Here is a 19,386-nt window from a genome sequence, read left to right as displayed (position 1 = left end):
GAACCAAACTGAACACATCTGCACCATGTCCTAAAAGTCACCTAAATGGCACTGCAACAGGAGGAGGAACCAAGGCTCCTTCCACTCCCTGGAGTTTGATTTGCACAAAGAGCAAAAATGTTCATCTTGAATGCTACAAAAAAGCATATGGTAACAAATAAATACTGAGACAATCTGATCCAGTTCCATTCAGAGATATGCAGATAACACTGATTAGTACCTGGAGTTTCATCTAGAGGTGTACTAAGAGCTAGTGCAGAGTACAGGACAGATGGTATATATTCATGTACTATACATTGTTCATGTAGTATTCATCCATCCCACCTATGAGGTCATCCCCACATTCTGTGCTGATGTTTCCAAATGGCCTTCAGAGGTAACATGGTGTAGAACATGTAACATGCAATATGTGATGTATAAGCAACATATAAAAAGGATAATAAATTTCATATAGTACAGATTTCAACTGAATGAAAATTAAGCTTCTTTTTAAACATTAAGACTGAGATTTTCATAACTGCCTACAGGATTTGGATAATTTTAATGGGATTTAGCTGTCCAGATCGCCTAGATAGATTTGAAAATCTCAGCCTAACAGCTCTGCCAACCTAATGCATTTTCAAAAAAGACTAACATGATTTGTTCCACACTTATGAACATCCTGCAAAGTTGCACCTTAAAATGTTTACCCATCCACTCTTCAGCAAGCACCAAAGAGGACTGCACTATTACTATAACTTACAGGAATTTACAGAGTCTCATAACTTCTGGCAACAAATGGGGCCAGAGCTTAGGAAAAATCACTGACACATCCCCTCATTGACACCACAACAGAGGTCCTCAGATATATCTTGAATCAGCCCTAGGAATATATATCAAACAGATTGCAACCAAACTCATACTAGGACAAAAGCAGTTTGAAGACCAACTTGGGCTCAGGTTCTCTACAAAATTTATTTCAATTCAATTTCAAGACAAAATAGAAACATTTAATGAGACCGTGCATAGGATCCCCAGTTACTTTCTTCCAAAGGCAGGTCATTTATGGGGAAACTTACTGAATAGCCAATCATAGTAAATAGGTAACTAGTCCCTGGAGACTCCCACATGCAGATTTCCCCCTGTTAAGTATAGTATAAGTATTTTCATATATAATTCCCCAATACTGGAAGATTTTTTCCAGGCGAACAATGTTGTTATGCTTGATATTTTGTTACTATAGATTTGATGTAGACTGTTTTGTTACTATAGATTTCAAGCCAGCAAGTCTCTACCTATTCTCCATTCTTCTTGTAGTACTTTAGTCTCCGGTGAGTTCTATCTACTACTGAAACATAGAAAATTTCCCCCCAAAAGGTAAAGATTTAATTTTTCATCCAAGAACAAATGTTCACAGCACAGTTACATTGAAAATGTAGAGGGACCATCAACAATAGTGGCATTAGCTTCGGTTATAGCAATGAATTGCTACAGGTTTAAGTCTGTATTAAAGAAGTGTTGTTTTTCACAGTGGAAGAAACTAGTACAGTGCACATTGTATGCTTTTGGCATACATGGAAAACATGATTGCCCTGAGGACAGTGTATAATTGCAATGGAAACCTGTAAAACCAGCATTACATCACACCTTATATGATACATCCTGTAACCCCTGAAAGCTTACCCTCAGGTTAAATAAGTACTTTGCTCTGAACAAACTCAAAAGAAGAGAAAAAAAACACATCAATAATAAAAATCAGACTTTGCACTATTACAGTTGCACCAACAGGCAGTGTTCCAGATAAGAGTCTGAAATTTCCATTTAAAACACCAAATTTTCTCTCTTTCCCCCTCCCTTTCTCATTTAATTAACTCTGTGAGTAACTTTACTATGTGTAAAAGTGAAGCATCAGTAGTACCAGTTCAAGCCACACACAGGTAAGCACTGTGGCTATTCCACTCCTAGACCTTGAGCAAAGAAAGCCAGTCATGCTAACTGGTGTGTCTGGATACTACCATGAGACCACCTCACTCATTTTCATTTGTGACTGAACCCCGATCTTCAGCTGGAGGTAGTGGACTAACCACTGTGGCATCAACCCCCCTCACGCCCACATCCCTCATTTTCAAGGTTTCATATTAAGGCAATTTATATTCCCTGGTTATATGGGAATTTGCTTTCGACGGTTCAGGTGAGAGAGTACAGGTGCTGGGTCCCTCCTTCTTACTCACTGAGACAGGCCAAACGATGACCTATAAACAATCCAGAATTTTGCCATCCTCTAGGACAATTCATGTTTATCCTGCTTGTGAGAGGGAGTAAAGAGAAGGAACCCAGGATGTATACAGTCTTGATTGAGCCACAGAACATGATGATAAAAGTTTGCGAAGGACTGAGACCAAGCATACAAATATGTCACTTGGGAAGATTTTCTTAACATTTATCAAAATGTATTTGGTTGGGTTTAAGTTATTAGAGAAGAGGAAACCAGAGTTTTTGTTTTTTGTTTTTTTCTAGGTTTTTTTCTGTAAAGAACAGAAAAATTGCACATAACTGTGCATACAAACATTTATTTATTACTAACGTCTGAGCTTCTGGTCAGTTTATGAGTCTATCGTATCCACAGTGGTCTTTCAGGTCAGAAATAAACTATTCCAAAATGTCCCCTGAGTAAACATCAAGATTTTAAGAAAACCTTATGTTTTGCGGTGACTTCTTAATATGCATTACAAAGTGATCGAGACATCAGAGTACGTCTGTGACAACATAACCGAGAAAAAAATCACCCGAAGATGCTAATGGGGATGGCACCCTATTCTCAACATATTATTAATTAGGTTATTGCATTCTCAAAGAACAGTCTCAATAACAAAACACAGGAACAGCTATACCAGACACCTTTCAGGTGCCCTTGCAGATATACCTTTTTCTTTACCATCAGCTTTTCCCAAATGTTATTAATTTGCAAATTGTCCATTTTGTGCACACACACACACACCTCCCTCCATTGTGACAAATTAAAAACAAACAAGAAAATATAATTAGAAAAAATTAAAATTCTTATGCCTGTCTTTAGAGCAAAATGTGAAAGCTGACACAGTTTGAATCTCTATTTGGTATGAATGTTCAATAAAGAAAACAATCTCTGTAACAGAATTAGCAACTAGAATCATGTGATATTGAGTTTCCATGGAAGCAACTCTTTTATCCAATCAATATAGTATAGTTTTCCTATAAACACAAAACAGTCATTATTTGACGTAGGCTGCCCCCGAACAAATTAAAAGAATTCTGTCTCAATCTCTGATAACTATTTTATCCGTTCTTCTCATCCAAGTCAAATATTTTATCTGGTTAGCATGCTCCTTAGTTCTATTGTCTGAGAGGACTTGGGAATTCAAAGCACACAGGGTACTCTTGCTGCTTATGTGCCATGCACTTTCTTCATCTTAAATCATTTAAGTAAATGGGTCACACCAAGGGCCCCATCTTGCAAACTTACTCACTTAAATGCATAGAGTTGTAAGATCAATCCCTTAGATATAAAAAGCAGTGTGTAAGCACTGCTGGCATCCGAAAGGTGAAATTCTTACACTAGACATGTATTTTGGGTAAAATGCACAAAAACTAAAGATTTTGTTGTTGATGATGATGATGATGATGATGAACATAAAAACAGGATGATGAACATAAAAATGAGTCAAAAACAGTTTTCTCTCTCAAGCAATAGAATTGTAGCCATTGCTAGTCCCATACCTGCCAAAACCTGCTATGTGCATCTCCTTTGATGAGTTCAATAGTGTCCCCAGTCTGGATGTGTAACGGTGGGCCATCATGTGGTGCTGGCTGTGGTACCCCATTGTAGTTTCTAACGACTTGCATTTTTGGTAATCCTGCCAAAAATTGCATACAGGTTTTTGGTCAATGACATGGCAATCTAAGACATTCCAATGTGCATAAAATAATAAAATAAATATAATAAATAATAATAAAGATAACATATCAATGTTAGGAACTTAACTAGGAGCAGTCGGGGAAGGAAGTAAAAGCACATTCACCAGCTACTATATTTGAACAAGTAATGAAATGAGAAATTTCTCTCAGCTCCTCTCTATTTTTTTTTAGTTCAAGAAAAATATTTCTCTTTAGGCTACTGCTTACTTCAAAAAAAGCACAACACATACAGTTTAATGGAAAAGAATCATTTTTCCCCATCAACTCCATCCCTACCTCCTCCTACTTTCCTCTTGGGGCATTAGTTGATTTCATCACTAAGGAAACTCATCCTTTTCTGTGTATATATAACACTGGCCTTGTATAAGGTTCGTATCTTAAGGTTATCTTTGTAATCCAAAACAAAAATGTGATGGATGTGATGAAGTAATATTTAAGACATTGAAATGGAGAAACTCTCCAGGCTTGAATCAATGTTCCAAAAATGGTGCCATTAAAAGGAACATGTCTATGAAAATCAGAGTGACAAACGTTCCATGCTTCTGATGCAATCTGTTTTGTTTTTTTTAAAAAACCTCATTTTTCTTAAGTGTTATTGGATATACAGTTCAATACTTCATTTTAAAAGGCAGAACTCATGGTAGCATTCTGGCCTTATTGCACCAATATTGGCTGCATCTGAATTGGGATCTTTTTCAAAGGTGAGAATGCCATCTCCTGAAACATAAGCCACTTAAATTAGTCTAGCTTCAACTTTCAGGCATTGGATCGTGTTACATCTTTCTCTGTTAGATTGAAGAGCTCATTATTAAATATTTCTTTCCAATGTAGTACTTATAGACTGTAACCAATTCAACCCTTAACTTTCTCATTGTTAAGCTACACAGATTGAGCTCCTTGGATCTATCACTATAAGGGAAATTTTCCAATCCTTTCATCTTTCTCGTCACTCTTCTCTGAACGGTCTCCAATTTTTCCAACATCCTTCTTGAAGTGTGGACACCAAAACTGGACACAGTATTCCAGCAGTCATTGCAGCAGTGCCAAAACAGGGCTAATATAAACACACTTCTCCAACTGGAGAATCCCCTGTTTATGCATCAAAGGATCAAATTAGCTCTTTTAGTAACAGTGCTGCACTGAGAGGTCACGGTTAAAGGATTATCCACCATCACCCCCAAATCATTTTCAGAATCACTGCTTCCTGGGGTGGAGTCTCTCACTGTATAAATATGGCCCACATTCTTTGTTCCTAGATGTATAATTTACATTTAGCTGTATTAAAACATATATCGGGGTAGTTTATTTTTTGTCAAGGTCCAAATTTCTTGCTCAAGGTATAGAAAAGGTCCAGACTCTAGAGAAAATAATTAAGAAAACCTCAATAATGATAATAAGTAAATAAAAAGATGTCAGGGTCCATTTAAAAGCATCCGGCTGTCCAGATTTGGCCCACAGTCCGCCTATGGACTACCCCTAACATATATTATTTGTTTGCACACAGTTTACCAAGCGGTCCACATTGCTCTGTATTAATGACCTGTCCTCCTCATTATTTACCTTTTCCCAAAGTTCACAATGATGATTTTATGTTTTCTTCCATGTCATTGATAAAAATGTTGAATGGTGTAGGGCCAAGAACAGATCCCTGCAGGACCCCCCTAGAAACACACCCACTCGATGATTATTCCCCATTTACAATTATATCTTGAGACCCATCAATTAATCCATGTAACGTGTGCTATGTTCATTTTATATCATTCTAGTTTTTTTAATCACAATGTCATGTGGTATACAGGCAAAAAAGGACATACATAAGTCAAGCATGAGACAAGATCAGTTCTTCCATCTGTCTTTGATACATACTTTAATCTAATTTGGTTGTTTATCACTACACATGGGATGTTACAGGTTCCTATAATTAATTGGATATACCATGCTGCTGTAATCATATGAACCATTTTAGGTCAAATGCTTTTAAGAACTAAGCAAACGTGGAAGAACACAGTTCACTTGTCTGGACTGATAGATATCAACTGTTTTGCTGCTGAGAAATATGAGATAAACCCGCTTTTGAGACAGGCCTAGAATTTGGCTTTCCATTTTTTGTTTAGAAAGTTCGTCATTATATTTCTATACACAGATAAATACACATACACATGAATTATATTATATAGTAGAACCTCAGAGTTACTAACACCTCAGGAATGGAGGTTGTTCGTAACTCTGAAATGTTCATAACTCTGAACAAAACGTTATGGTTGTTCTTTCAAAAGTTTACAGCTGAACACTGACTTAATACGGCTTTGAAACTTTACTATGCAAAAGAAAAATGCTGCTTTTAACCATCTTTATTTAAATGAAACAAGCACAGAAACAATTTCCTTACCTTGTCAAATATTTTTAAACCTTCTCTTTAATCTTTTAGTAGTTTACATTTAACACAGTACTGTACTGTATTTTCTGCCCCCCTCCCCCCTTTTTTTGGTCTCTGCTGCTTTCTGATTGCGTACTTCCGGTTTCAAAAGATATGTGTGGTTGACCGGTCAGTTCATAACTCTGGTGTTCATAACTCTAAGGTTTTACTGTATATATATTGAACATGTACTTTATGGAGCAGTAAATAATCTAACAGTATTTTCAATGAGTAAGACTAAATTTCAAGCCAACAAAATATTAGGCAAAATAATACCAACTCTATATGATGTGACTTGGACTGAAGTAAAAGAATAACTATTCCATCAAATTGATTATATTATCTAATACATCTAAAATTAGACACCTAAACTTAAAAAAAATTTACTGCCTTCATCCCAGCTAGATGAAATACCAATTCTGGCTTCATTTAACAGTTTAATCAGGTTGCCACTCTGCAAAATACATATTGATCAATGCACTACACAACTGATTCAGCATCAACCATTTTTGCCTTCTGTGTATGGTGTTGCATATGAGTGAGAGAATGTTTGCAGCAGTATAGATTAGTACCTATTTACAAGGCTGATAACTTTGTCCTAATACAATAAAGTTTCCCTGTGGCAATATCTTAGAAGATAGCACTGCGTACTTGGTCAATGAGCTGTCAGCATGTCCTGGCCTCTCACTTTTGAGACCTAATTTCAAGACTAAGAAACTTACATTAAAAATTATGTTTTACAAAATGTCAAATCAAGTGATTTTAGCTTTTTTTCAATCAAATGTTTACAGTCTGCGTATACAGCACTTCACTACCTCTTTGTGACAATCTCACTAGAAAGGCATTAAGGAGTACTTGACTATGTGTTTCACTGGGAATCCTACTTTATTAAAAATAAGAATTTCAACCATTAGAAAGGTCAGAACAATCATGGCACGCAGAATTAACAGATGCAGCCTGATTTTTAACTTTTATTTACGGAAGTGGGAGTTGTGGAATGCTCAGCAGGCCAACAGTGTTAAAGAAATTCCACGTTGTCTCAAACAGCAGAATTGTAAAAAAGATAGCACAGGATTAACAACATTAAAAGATATCACAGTATTATCAACATTAAAATATATCATGCCTGTGTGCCTTGCATAAAGTTTAAACATGCTTAATTCTGTTAAGACCAAATGCTACAGTAATTACAATGGCAAAAGGGAGTTGTTAACATGAGACTGCAGCATTTGGCCTCCAAGAGGCTGATCTAAAACCCATTGCAGTCACCAGAAAGAATACGATTGGCTTTCATGGGCTTTGTCTCAGGTTCTTATTCTTGAGTCATGTGATTTCATTTAATTATTATTGAAACAAAACTCTGTGTGATATTTTCAGTCTCATAAATTTTTGGTGCCAAAACTGAAGTTTCCTAAAAGAGCTGGCTAACGCGCTGGACCATGGATTAATGATCCCAAGCGACACAGGCACTGAGTACTCTCATTGCCCACTTGAAAACTTCAGTGGCAGCTATGGGAACTCAGCATATCACCTGACTACACGAGCCTACTTGTCATATTTGCTTATATAAATAATGAATATTTTTTGTTTTTACTTACAAACACCTCATGTTAATTTAACTTCTGAAATTTGCTTTGCAGCTAAAGTAGAAGGATTTAAAACAAAATTTTCAGGTCTATGATTATTGGCATTTTAAAACAAAATATAAATTAAAAAAGAACCGTTTTCCTTACAGTAGGCTGAAATTGAAGGTTCAGTATAAACTAATGTGCTTTTACCTGTTCCTGTAATTTTTGAACATGTAATGTATTTAACACAAGACAGGCACAGAGGAGACATAAATTTAAAATTCGGCAAACTGAAAATACAATGACCAACTATTAAAGTTATTTTACCTGGCACATTGCATACCCGGAATCACAACAGGATGGAGAATGTAAAAATATCTACTCCACTAAGAGATGCTTTCACAAGGTCTATAAACTGATTTTCATATTCAAGAGGCAGACCTACCATAACAGGCTAATAAAGAACTTCAAAAGCAGGTCAAAGTCTCTCCTGTGTTAACCCTCCTCCAATAATGGGACTGTCTGAGTCACAGAGATTATGTTCTCTGGTTATCCCAGCAAATCCAGACATGGCACAGATAACTTGTATTGATTACACACGTAAAAGCAGTGAATCTGTAGGATGTATGCATCATTCATGATCTGAAAAGTTTCAGTGGAAGGAGCTATATCTGCACCATAATTTTAATATATAGAAAAAAGATTATACTTTTCCAGAGAATGAAGACTAACACGAATCATGGAAATTACTCCAAAATGTGCATATGCTTTCTTCCTTCTATAAAAGCTCGTACCACAGAACCTCAGCTGTATCTCAATTAGGCGTGGAGAGAATGATTGGGGTGCATGGAAGCATATAGCAATGAATGAGAGAAGGTAGTTAAGGAAGGAGAAAGTAGTTAAGGACATTGAAGTCAATGGTACATGGGACAAAATACAACATGGTTTTACAAAAGGTAGATCGTGACAAACCAACCTGATTTCCTTCTTTGAGAAAGTAACAGATTTTTTTAGACAAAGGAAACACAGTGGATCTAATTTACCTTGATTTTCGTAAGGCGTTTGATACCGTGCCACATGGGGAATTATTAGTTAAATTGGATATGATGGGGATCAATAGGAAAATTGAAAGTTGGATAAGGAATTGGTTAAAGGGGAGACTACAACGGGTGCTACTGAAAGGTGAACTGTCAGGCTGGAGGGAGGTTACCAGTGGAGTTTCTCAGGGATCGGTTTTGGAACCAATCTTATTTAATCTTTTTATTACTGACCTTGGCACAAAAAGTGGGAGTGTGCTAATAAAGTTTGCGGATGATACAAAGCTGGGAGGTATTGCCAATTTAGAGAAGGACAGGGATATCCTACAGGAGGATCTGGATGACCTTGTAAACTGGAGTAATAGTAATAGGATGAAATTTAATAGTGAAAAGTGTAAGGTCATGCATTTAGGGATTAATAATAAGAATTTTAGTTATAAGCTAAGGACACATCAATTAGAAGTGACGGAGGAGGAAAAGGACCTTGGAGTATTGGTTGATCATAGGATGACTATGAGCTGCCAATGTGATATGGCCGTGAAAAAAGCTAATGTGGTCTTGGGATGCATCAGGAGAGGTATTTCCAGTAGGGATAAGGAGGTTTTAGTACCGTTATACAAGGCACTGGTGAGACCTCACCTGGAATACTGTGTGCAGTTCTGGTCTCCCATGTTTAAGAAGGATGAATTCAAACTGGAACAGGTACAGAGAAGGGCTACTAGGATGATCCGAGGAATGGAAAACTTGTCTTATGAAAGGAGACTCAGGGAGCTTGGCTTGTTTAGCCTAACTAAAAGAAGGTGGAGGGGACATATGATTGCTCTCTATAAATATATCAGAGGGATAAATACTGGAGAGCGAGAGGAATTATTTAAGCTCAGTACCAATGTGGACACAAGAACAAATGGATATAAACTAGCCACCAGGAAATTTAGACTAGAAATTAGACGAAGGTTTCTAACCATCAGAGGAGGGAAGTTTTGGAATAGCCTTCCAAGGGAAGCAGTGGGGGCAAAAGATCTATCTGGCTTTAAGATTAAACTCGATAAGTTTATGGAGGAGATGGTATGATGGGATAACATGATTTTGGTAATTAAATATTCATGGTATATAGGCCCAATGGCCTGTGATGGGATATTAGAGGGGGTGGGATCCGAGTTACCCAGGAAAAAACTTTCTGTAGTATCTGGCTGATGAATCTTGCCCATATGCTCAGGGTTTAGCTGATCGCCATATTTGGGGTCGGGAAGGAATTTTCCTCCAGGGCAGATTGGAAGAGGCCCTGGAGATTTTTCGCCTTCCTCTGTAGCATGGGGCATGGGTCACTTGCTGGAGGATTATCTTTAAACTACGATTTGAGGACTTCAATAGCACAGATATAGGTGTGAGGTATTTTTCAGGAGTGGGTGGGTGAAATTCTGTGGCCTGCGTTGTGCAGGAGGTCAGACTAGATGATCATAATGGTCCCTTCTGACCTAAATATCTATGAATCTATGAATGGTGGCAAATGGATGGAGTGTGCAGAAAACTGTGCTTAGCTTTCTCTGTGTCAAATAATGCTGATTTGGTATAGTAACTTAGAAGCACTTCTAGCTGGCTAATACTGAAATGGTGTTTACAGCTGTATTTCATATCTGGAATCTAGCTGTTTCCCCATTCTACCCTTTCTCTCCCCTTCTCCCCCATTGTCTTTGAAATAATTAAAAAATCAGCATTCTTTCAAAGGACACACTACAGGAGTAAAAACTTCACAAACAAGAGTTCATACAGAGAAGAAAGTATATACCAAGCCCTGCTAAGGAAAGTCCAAAAAGGAAAATATAACCCAGTGGTGTGATACAGATCCCTTTCTGTGCCCACAGAAAATGAGAGTCAGGTATATGCCTTGCTAGAAAGCCTGGGCTTTTTAGCTCAAGCTGTAGTAGCTGCTTGGACATTAGGCTCTGGAGGTCTTGATGTATCAGCCAAGATGACAGCTATCACAAGAACACTTATGTGGGTTTTGAGATAACAAACAAGGGGTTGAGACAGGCTTCACATTATAGCACTGAGTTGACAGGACCCAAAGCTCCACATTCATAAACAACTGAACATGGATTGCAATATTTTTCATATCACTAATGGAAATCTAAAAATTGGTATCCTTCCAAAGGAGTCCTAAACTATTTAATAACTTCTTAAACTTGATTAAAAATACATTATTAGAAAGGATAGATTTATCTGGAAAGTACAAGAGCAATTTTTTGTTGTTAAACACAAACTTCAAGAAACTTTTCATTTAAAAAAATAGCTAATCAACAAGAGTAAATAATGTGTATGGGTGGGAAATTTGTGATTTAGAATTATACTGTGGCAGAATATATTATAATGCAAGAAAAAAGTATGTGTTTCAAACATCTATAAATTCTACCATCAAAGCAAATATTTTTAAAAGCAGCTTGTTCTCAGTGACATTTGATTACAGAACATTCAAAAATTCCCAACAATCGCCCCACAACGGGGAATCTATATTTCTCCTTAGGAATCTCAGGGAGAGTGCCGAGTAAATGGCATTTGAATGCCAATGACACAAGGAGACATCCAGAACATCTGGAAGGGAGGCTGTTTCCACCAACAACTGAATTTTATTTTCTAAAGTTATCTATACAACCCTATCACTAATTTTAAAAAAGTGTAGATTAGCAGGTATAAACAATTCAGTTGAGTTTCACGGTAGTACAGAGGCAAATTTCTATATACTAAAATTAAATGTTGGTAACCCCCATTATTTTCAGCAACATATTCTGAGGTACACCTCACTGAGTGGACTATGAAAGTACAAAACATCTTCAGTAGAAACAGAGACTAACAACTAAAACGGATTATGTAAAATATAGTTCCAGAGACATTACCGCTGTGGAGTATTACAGCTGCAGTACCAAAGAGGTCTGGCAGATTCACAGAAAACAGTCTGGGAGGTATATATCTGGTGCAAAAATAGGTGCTTGTGAATGTATCTAAATGCACATAGAACTACTGCAACAAAAGAACAGCAATAGGCTAAAATCATGGCCCACTGAAATCAATTGGAGTTTTGCCATTCACCTCAGTAGGGCCCAGGTTTTACCTTAGTGCTTACAAGTCTACACCAGTAAACTTCCCAATACGAACAAACAAAATCAGTGTGCCAACGTCTGATCTTTAAAAAGAAACAGCTGCAATATCGGCCTTCATAACCCATCAAATGGCTGAAATCATGTCCCCTCTGGCTGCCAGACTAAACCCTGAGAACCTCCAGGTGAATGCACCTTAGCAGCCAAGACCGGATCACACAAAAGACTGAGCTGAATCTCAGTTCATGAGAAATCAAGGGATAAACGCAGGTCTGTCATAGCCATGTTTTATAAAGTACCAATCTGGCTACAGTGCAGACTTTACCTTTATTTAAACTTGTATTACACATTTGAATATGTTCTCTGGTAATTACAGGACAAGGAAAAAGGCTCACGTATTCCTTACAGTTTTAGTTTTAAAATAAGTATTAACAGAGAATATATATTACATTAGGAATAAGCTACATATATGCATTAAAGCATCTCTGTATCTATGAACAGCACTGAAGGCCATCAGAGTCTGATACAAAGATTCCCAAGGAGGAATAAGACATGTAAATATTATTCTTGCGTACAACAGGAGTCATTCATGCCAGTGATAACCCTGTCAGAGCAGACCTCAGCATCTGTTATTCCTGAATAATCAAAAGTTTGGTTTAGGCTTTAGTCACAGATCATTTAATCATAGAGAATGATGGAACAAAAATATAGGAGAATGGGGCATACTGGTGAATTTATGCTTACAGTGTGTTTTACTTTCAGGGCTCATTGGGTGAGTTCTGTTTGCACTGAAAGTTCAGTGCAAGTTAATTTGAATCTTGAGGATCAGAAAGAGGATTGGGTTGACAGTGATTGTCTCATGATCCCTTCTTTATGGTTGGAGACTGTTTCATGAATTTTCTGGAATCATCCAAATATTTGGGGTTTGATCCAAAGGCCATTTAAGAAATAGAATGAATTCTATAGACTTCAATGCACTTTGGATCAAGTGCTTAATATTATACCATCAAGTGTATCTGAAAGAATGAGGTAAGACCACATTCTTTAAATAAATAAATAAATAAATAACTCAGCCAGAGCCCTAGCTCAGCAGCACCTGCCTCCCCTGGAGCTGAAGACAGGCTGCTTTGCCTCCCACCAGATCACTTTGTTTCAATCCTACTCCCCCAGGTGGGTAACTCTCTCAAACCACATCCACCTACAAACCAACTAACTGGGGAGAGAAGCCCATTCCAATATTTTTAAGTATGTAACTATTCAGGTTAAGTGTCAGAAATGTGACTCAGAATATCACTCATCATGTAGAATGCATCCGATGAAGTGAGCTGTAGCTCACGAAAGCTTATGCTCAAATAAATTTGTTAGTCTCTAAGGTGCCACAAGTACTCCTTTTCTTTTTACTCATCATGTAGAAGACCCAACATAATGATATACTGGGAACCAAGCGCTAGAATTTAGCTAAATCTGTGAGTTTAAGCTTTTGATTTTCAAATCAGCACCACCACTTGAATTATAGGAGCTCCCAAAGACCCAATTGTGGTGGGGACTGTACAAGCACACACAAAATCATGGCCCCTCCCCTATAGGGCTCTCAATCTAATTTAAGATTTTTAAAAAGCAACAAGTGAGCATAACAACAACAATGGAGGGAAAGCAGATGGGATGATGAGGGTAACAAGAGAAGCATGGGAATACAGCAAACAGCTATGTTCTCAATTTCATGGCTCTGAGACACTTAAAAAAACAAAAAAGTCAATAATCTCTCTAAGGCCAACTACCCAGTCACTATTATTAAAGTGCAGTAATCCAATTTGAAAAGGATATTTAATGGCCAATTCTATTCTGAAAGGTGACTATGCAAAAACAGTACTTATTGTACTCCACAGATCTGATGATGACTCTTCAGAGTCATGGCTGCTGACTTCAGTGACAAAAATATATTCTTACTACATGTTACTTCTGTTTACACTGTACTGATTAAAGATGCTGAGCCAATAAAGATGGAACATCCTAACACCATCTTTTAAGGGTACTTTTCAGAACAGAATGGGGATTTAAGGAATATAATTAATGTTGGATAAAACTACTGATGACGTGGTTGTTCCTGCATCAGAAAGACAATGCATTAAGTGGATGTTTGGTTCTCTCGATTCCAAATGTCATTGTTTCTGCATATCTTGAAGAGTTTAAAAATGTGTAAGACACTTTTCAAAACCTCACAGTATGTCCAGGCAAGATGCCTTTTCAACAGAAATACTGACAATTCCTAAAGAATCAGTTTTGAATCTACCTTTTTTTGTTCTGCTTCTGATTAGTTATCCTTCCACTGTATCATTTACTACATGTTCTCCTTCACTTGGCCCTACATTCATTATGGTTCCTTTTAATCTACAAATTTGCTAAATCTGGCTTCTTGCATATTTAACATTCAGCTCCTGCTCTCCTCCATTAATTGTTTAAAGTTCCACTCATGGAGGCATTTAGACAGAAGATTCCCTGGCAAGGTTCTCCTTGTACCACCGCATTGCTCTCTTGCCTGAGCACAGAATACTCTAGTGGGATATGGGGGCGGGGGAGCTGCACCATCCCATTCCCCCATCTCAGCTGACAAATTTACAACATAGCTCCAAAACCTAATTGAAAAATATTTACATTTCTCTTCCCTCCACTTCCACACAGATAAAAGCTTTTAAAGTTCCATCCCCCAGGACAGATAAATCTACTACAGAAATTCAAATTCTTTGCAATCCTAAATCTGTTCCCAGTGACATTCTGATTCAACTTTAATTTACTTACTCCAGTTCTCCTTCAACACTTCCTAGTACAGTAGTGCTTTAAATTCCTCCCTGAAGCAGCACTCTAGGTCCCCTGTCAATCTCTTCCTAGTTTATCCTCCCTAATTGTGGAACTTGGGACTTTTGTAATGACTGATTTTCTACTTGTTACCATTTACTGCATCAGCCATACTTTGGGTAGCAACTTCTGAAAAAATACATCAGCAAGCAACTAAAGCTCAAGCTGTGAGGGGAAAAATTCTCTACTAACACAAGTTGATTAGCATTCATGTCTTTATCAGAAATGGAAAAACTTTACAACCTCAAGAAGCCCTTTTGCTATCTTGTGTGTACAAACAAGTTTGCAGAGATTGTATCTTCGGTTTACAGAACTGAGTACAGTGCATACCCTTATCCTGATGAGCATATCTTGTCATAAGAATACACCCTATTTTTTAGCCAAAGTTAGAACACACATAGAAACTTTTGGGATTTCAAGCATTGATTTTAGCTTTTAGTTTGCATCAACACATTACTTTAGGATTTATAAAACATCAAGATAAGTCCCTTCCAAGGTGAAATTACCTAGATTAAAAAAGTCTCAGCACAGGTAAAGATTTTTTGGAGTTTTTTATTTATTTATTTTTAAGAGGGTGGGGGGAAATGAAGCAACCCCTATTGCATTTGCTGAAAACTTCTGTAGATCTGGCCAATAGGAATCTAACATTAGCCCACTTACTTTTGAGAATCTAGGTTGGACAGCCTAATCACTGATGACACAGATGGCTCATATGAATAAATGTGGAGTGTAGAGGAAGAAAGAGAAGTTAAAGCAATAGAAAACCCATGCAAAATTGCAACTTAGGTGGACAGTCTATATTCAACATTCAGACGTGTACTTGGAATCTTAATATTCCTCTTCTGTATTTTGACTTCCCAGTTAATCCTAATACAATACTGGTTGGCTTCAAGAGAAAGAGGAGAAAAACTAGGTAACATGCACGCCTTCGTGCTGTGGTAATGAATTATCATTATGAATAATGCTCCTAGGCATTCAAATATTACAATGATGAGCATGGTATGAAAGGTGGAGACATTAGACAGTACATAGATTTTCTTCGCTGATTGGCTAGGACTTCTCTTTCATGGAATTTCCTCTTTCAATAGGCATGTATTAAGAATAATTTCATTGTACATATTTCATTTCAAACTCGCATTCAAACAACCATTTTTTACTTCAAGTGACTTGAATGAGTCTTAAGTAAGGGTTTTCAGGGTCATGTCTAAATGTTGAAGAATCTCAGTACTTTAAACTAACAGTGGAAATTACTAACTGTTGGGAGTTAACAAGAACACACAAATGAAAAAGAGAACAATACCACAAAACATGCACTTTGTTTATTTACTTTGACAACTGCAAAGAAACTTAAATAATTTATATTGTACTGATAAATGTACTATAGTATAGTTTTACAAATAATGATGTATTAGAAATATAAGCCTTCACTAAAAACTTCTGCTATTAAATCTTTGCTAAGAAACAAGAAGACTCTTATTTGGTATGTGAACTAACAAATATGGTTTATTGAGATGCCATAGCTATAAAAGCACAAAATGGCATTTATCAGATGCTGAACAGAAGGTGTTATATTGACTGTTATTCCTTCTAATATACTGGCATGGGGTGCAGAACTTTACAAACGCTTTTGTTTAAGCAGGTACCTGCCCTGAGGAGCTCACAGCTTAAACTGGACAGACAAAATTCAAACAATTAAAGGATGAGTCATGAGGGCAAGAGCAGACAGAGTTGTGGATGATCAGTAACGCAAAACTTGGCAACAGAAGTGGGAATGAAGCGTGGATGAGTTACTAAGCAGATATTCCAGAGCACCTGCCTATATTTTGGGTAGTATATTTTGTGGGCTGTTCACTTACATGTACATTTTAAAGAGAAGTATGGTATATAATGAAAGGGGAAAGAAGCTTCGCTTTGGCAGACAGGATCTTGAGAACATGAATGGAAGACTTCACTGTGGAAAACAAGACATTGAATACCATGAGGTGTACAAGGCTGCAGGTCTTGTATATAGCCTAAACTTGTATACATTGTTGAGCATAATGTCCTGGTACACTCAGGCAATGGATGCTTTCGGATGGAAGTTGATTATTTGCTTTGAGACAAGCATAATGATAATAAGGAGTGGCTTCCAAAATGTGTAACAACAAGAATATGACAGGCAGGGCTCATGTGCAGTGTGACTCAAAGTATATTAAAAGCATGACAATGGGAGAAGGCCCTGCTTTCCAATATGTCAGTTCAGCAAAACGGGTGGTTAATCATAATGTGGACAGCACTGCGCATATATTTAAATAGTACTCATGGAGGGGTGGGCTAAATAACTGTGCACAATGAAATCTTTGAAAATGCAGTTTTATGGCATTTGGGCTCTCTGACTAGTTTTGCTTTTAATTACAATTTATAACATTTACACCAATACACACACATATTACAGAAGATATATCCACTGATGGTTTATAGAGAACAAATTACAAAACTAAGTAGTGGAAGGAGTTTAAGTTCTTCTCTTTTGCACTCAGTGCTTAACAATAGCATCTGCCTTTCCGAATAAAAGATTTAATGGGCAATTGATGTAAATACATTCTCATAAGTAATATATTCTGTGTGTCCAGCAAGCTCCATTGAGAAAGGGTTGTAGCCATAACATAGGAGAGAAAAAAGGTGGGAGAACCCTGACAAAGTGGACAGGATTTGAGCAAATATTTATAAAATCTAAGACATTCTAAATGACAGAACTGGTTTCATTTGTACACTGGACTTTTCAGTAATGCTTCTGAACGCTTCAGTTATGAATTATATTATCATCTGCCTCTTCAACAACCTTTTACTGTGGACTCCACCCTGACTTTGATATACATGCCCTTTACCACATACCTGATAGCTGTTATCTTACACACAATGGGACCCATTCTGATCTAGATGGATTTTGCCTTATGTACATGGCAGCAACTGTAACTGAATATTGCACACAATACACCAACAAAGTAATGTACATTAGATATTCTAGAACACAAGGAATGGAAGCAGACACTGGGAAATCAGATCTTCCCTCATCCAAGTCTGAAATATGGTCTACTTTAAACTGTATCTGCTTCTAGTGAACTGTTTGCTAGACTGCTCAAGAGCAGACAGAGTCAAAGTCCAATTGCCCATAACATCAGATGATGAGACTGTGTGTCCTGATGAATGATCCTGACCTTCTGATGAGGTAGATCTGGGGACCAAAAAGAACACAAAGACTCCACCAGACATTTGAAGGAGATCAGTAAACAACGGTTGATGTAGCCAAGCCAGGGAAATGAGAATCATTCTTGCCCTATCATGACATATCTTTCTCACTACCTTCTGGATCAAGGGAAAAGGAGGGAAAGCATACATCAAGCTTTTCCCTGAGTACAGAAAGGAGGCAACTGAAAGGAATTGACTGTCCCTGCTTACTCTGCAACAAAGGTGACACATTTTGCTGAACCTTGTTGTGAACAAGTCTACATATGGTCAATCCTAGCTAGAGATAGTTTGAACCAACTGATCTTTTACGGACCATGCATGCATTTGGGAGCTCTCTTGGCTCAGACGATCCATGACTTCCTCGTTTTCCCCTGCTAGATATAGGGCTACAAGATAAACATCATGATGGATACACCAAACCCATAAACTTTGGATAGGGATATTCTACTTCTCGAAGCAGCACCAAGGATATCAAATACTGGGTGAGAAGACTCTTCTACAGGCACTGCCGGAAGATTTAAAGAGGACACTATACAATCCACCTAACTGTGGAACTGTGGAACATCCTTGCAGGAAGAACCAGATCTTGGAGACTCTGTAGGGGTCCTAGAAGGAGGAAACAGGATACTCCGGAGTAAGTCCAGCAGCGTCTTCTAGTCTCTTCTTCCTAACGGGGAATGAGGAAGAAGATCTTGAAACTGGGGAAACATGTCTTCTTTTGGAAACCCTATGCTTCCCATTGAGAACTGACAACTCAATCAGAGCTGAAAGGTGAACCTGGGCTATTACAGTTTCAGAGCTCTCTGCAACTGCGGATGTAATTGGAACCGATCCAGTAATCAACAAAGGATCTGACAACATGGACAACCTCAGATCCGACATTAAACACGAATCCATCTCCCTTGCTACTATAGATGAGTGGAACAAATCTCCACTTCAGAACCATAGCAGTCCTCTCCAAATCATGCAGATGCAACAGCTGTGATGCACAGGAACTGGCATTGCTAAGAGTGGCCGTTTTTTCTCTATACCTTTTTCTTCTTTGGCAGCTCAACAGACAGAATCAAAGGTGCTAGAATCATAGAATATCAGGTTTGGAAGGGACCTCAGGAGGTCATCTAGTCCAACCCCCTGCTCAAAGCAGGACCAATCCCCAACTAAACCACAGATTCTGACACAGTGATCAATTCCATCTTCCTCAATCTGCAAGTGGAAGTCGGGACCAGCCCTGGTCCTGCAGCAGCAGGGGTTCTGTCAGA

At 37.7% G+C, this 19,386-nt stretch overlaps 1 protein-coding gene across 5 annotated transcripts in view; it reads right to left on the bottom strand.

Moving 5' to 3' along the window:
• Nucleotides 1-19,386, bottom strand: part of VAV3 (vav guanine nucleotide exchange factor 3) — a 258,623-nt gene that overhangs the window by 35,796 nt on the left and 203,441 nt on the right. For all 5 annotated transcript variants that reach the window (XM_077824181.1, XM_077824182.1, XM_077824185.1 and 2 more), the window contains one exon: nt 3,736-3,872. In XM_077824181.1, coding sequence (XP_077680307.1) covers nt 3,736-3,872 — 137 coding nt within the window. The remainder of the gene's footprint in view (nt 1-3,735; nt 3,873-19,386) is intronic.

This window comes from Eretmochelys imbricata, chromosome 8 (genome assembly GCF_965152235.1).
Source record: "Eretmochelys imbricata isolate rEreImb1 chromosome 8, rEreImb1.hap1, whole genome shotgun sequence".
Classification (NCBI taxonomy): Eukaryota; Metazoa; Chordata; order Testudines; family Cheloniidae; genus Eretmochelys; species Eretmochelys imbricata.
The sequence above is the reverse complement of the archived record's forward strand: the minus strand, read 5'-3'. Positions and strand labels throughout refer to the sequence as shown.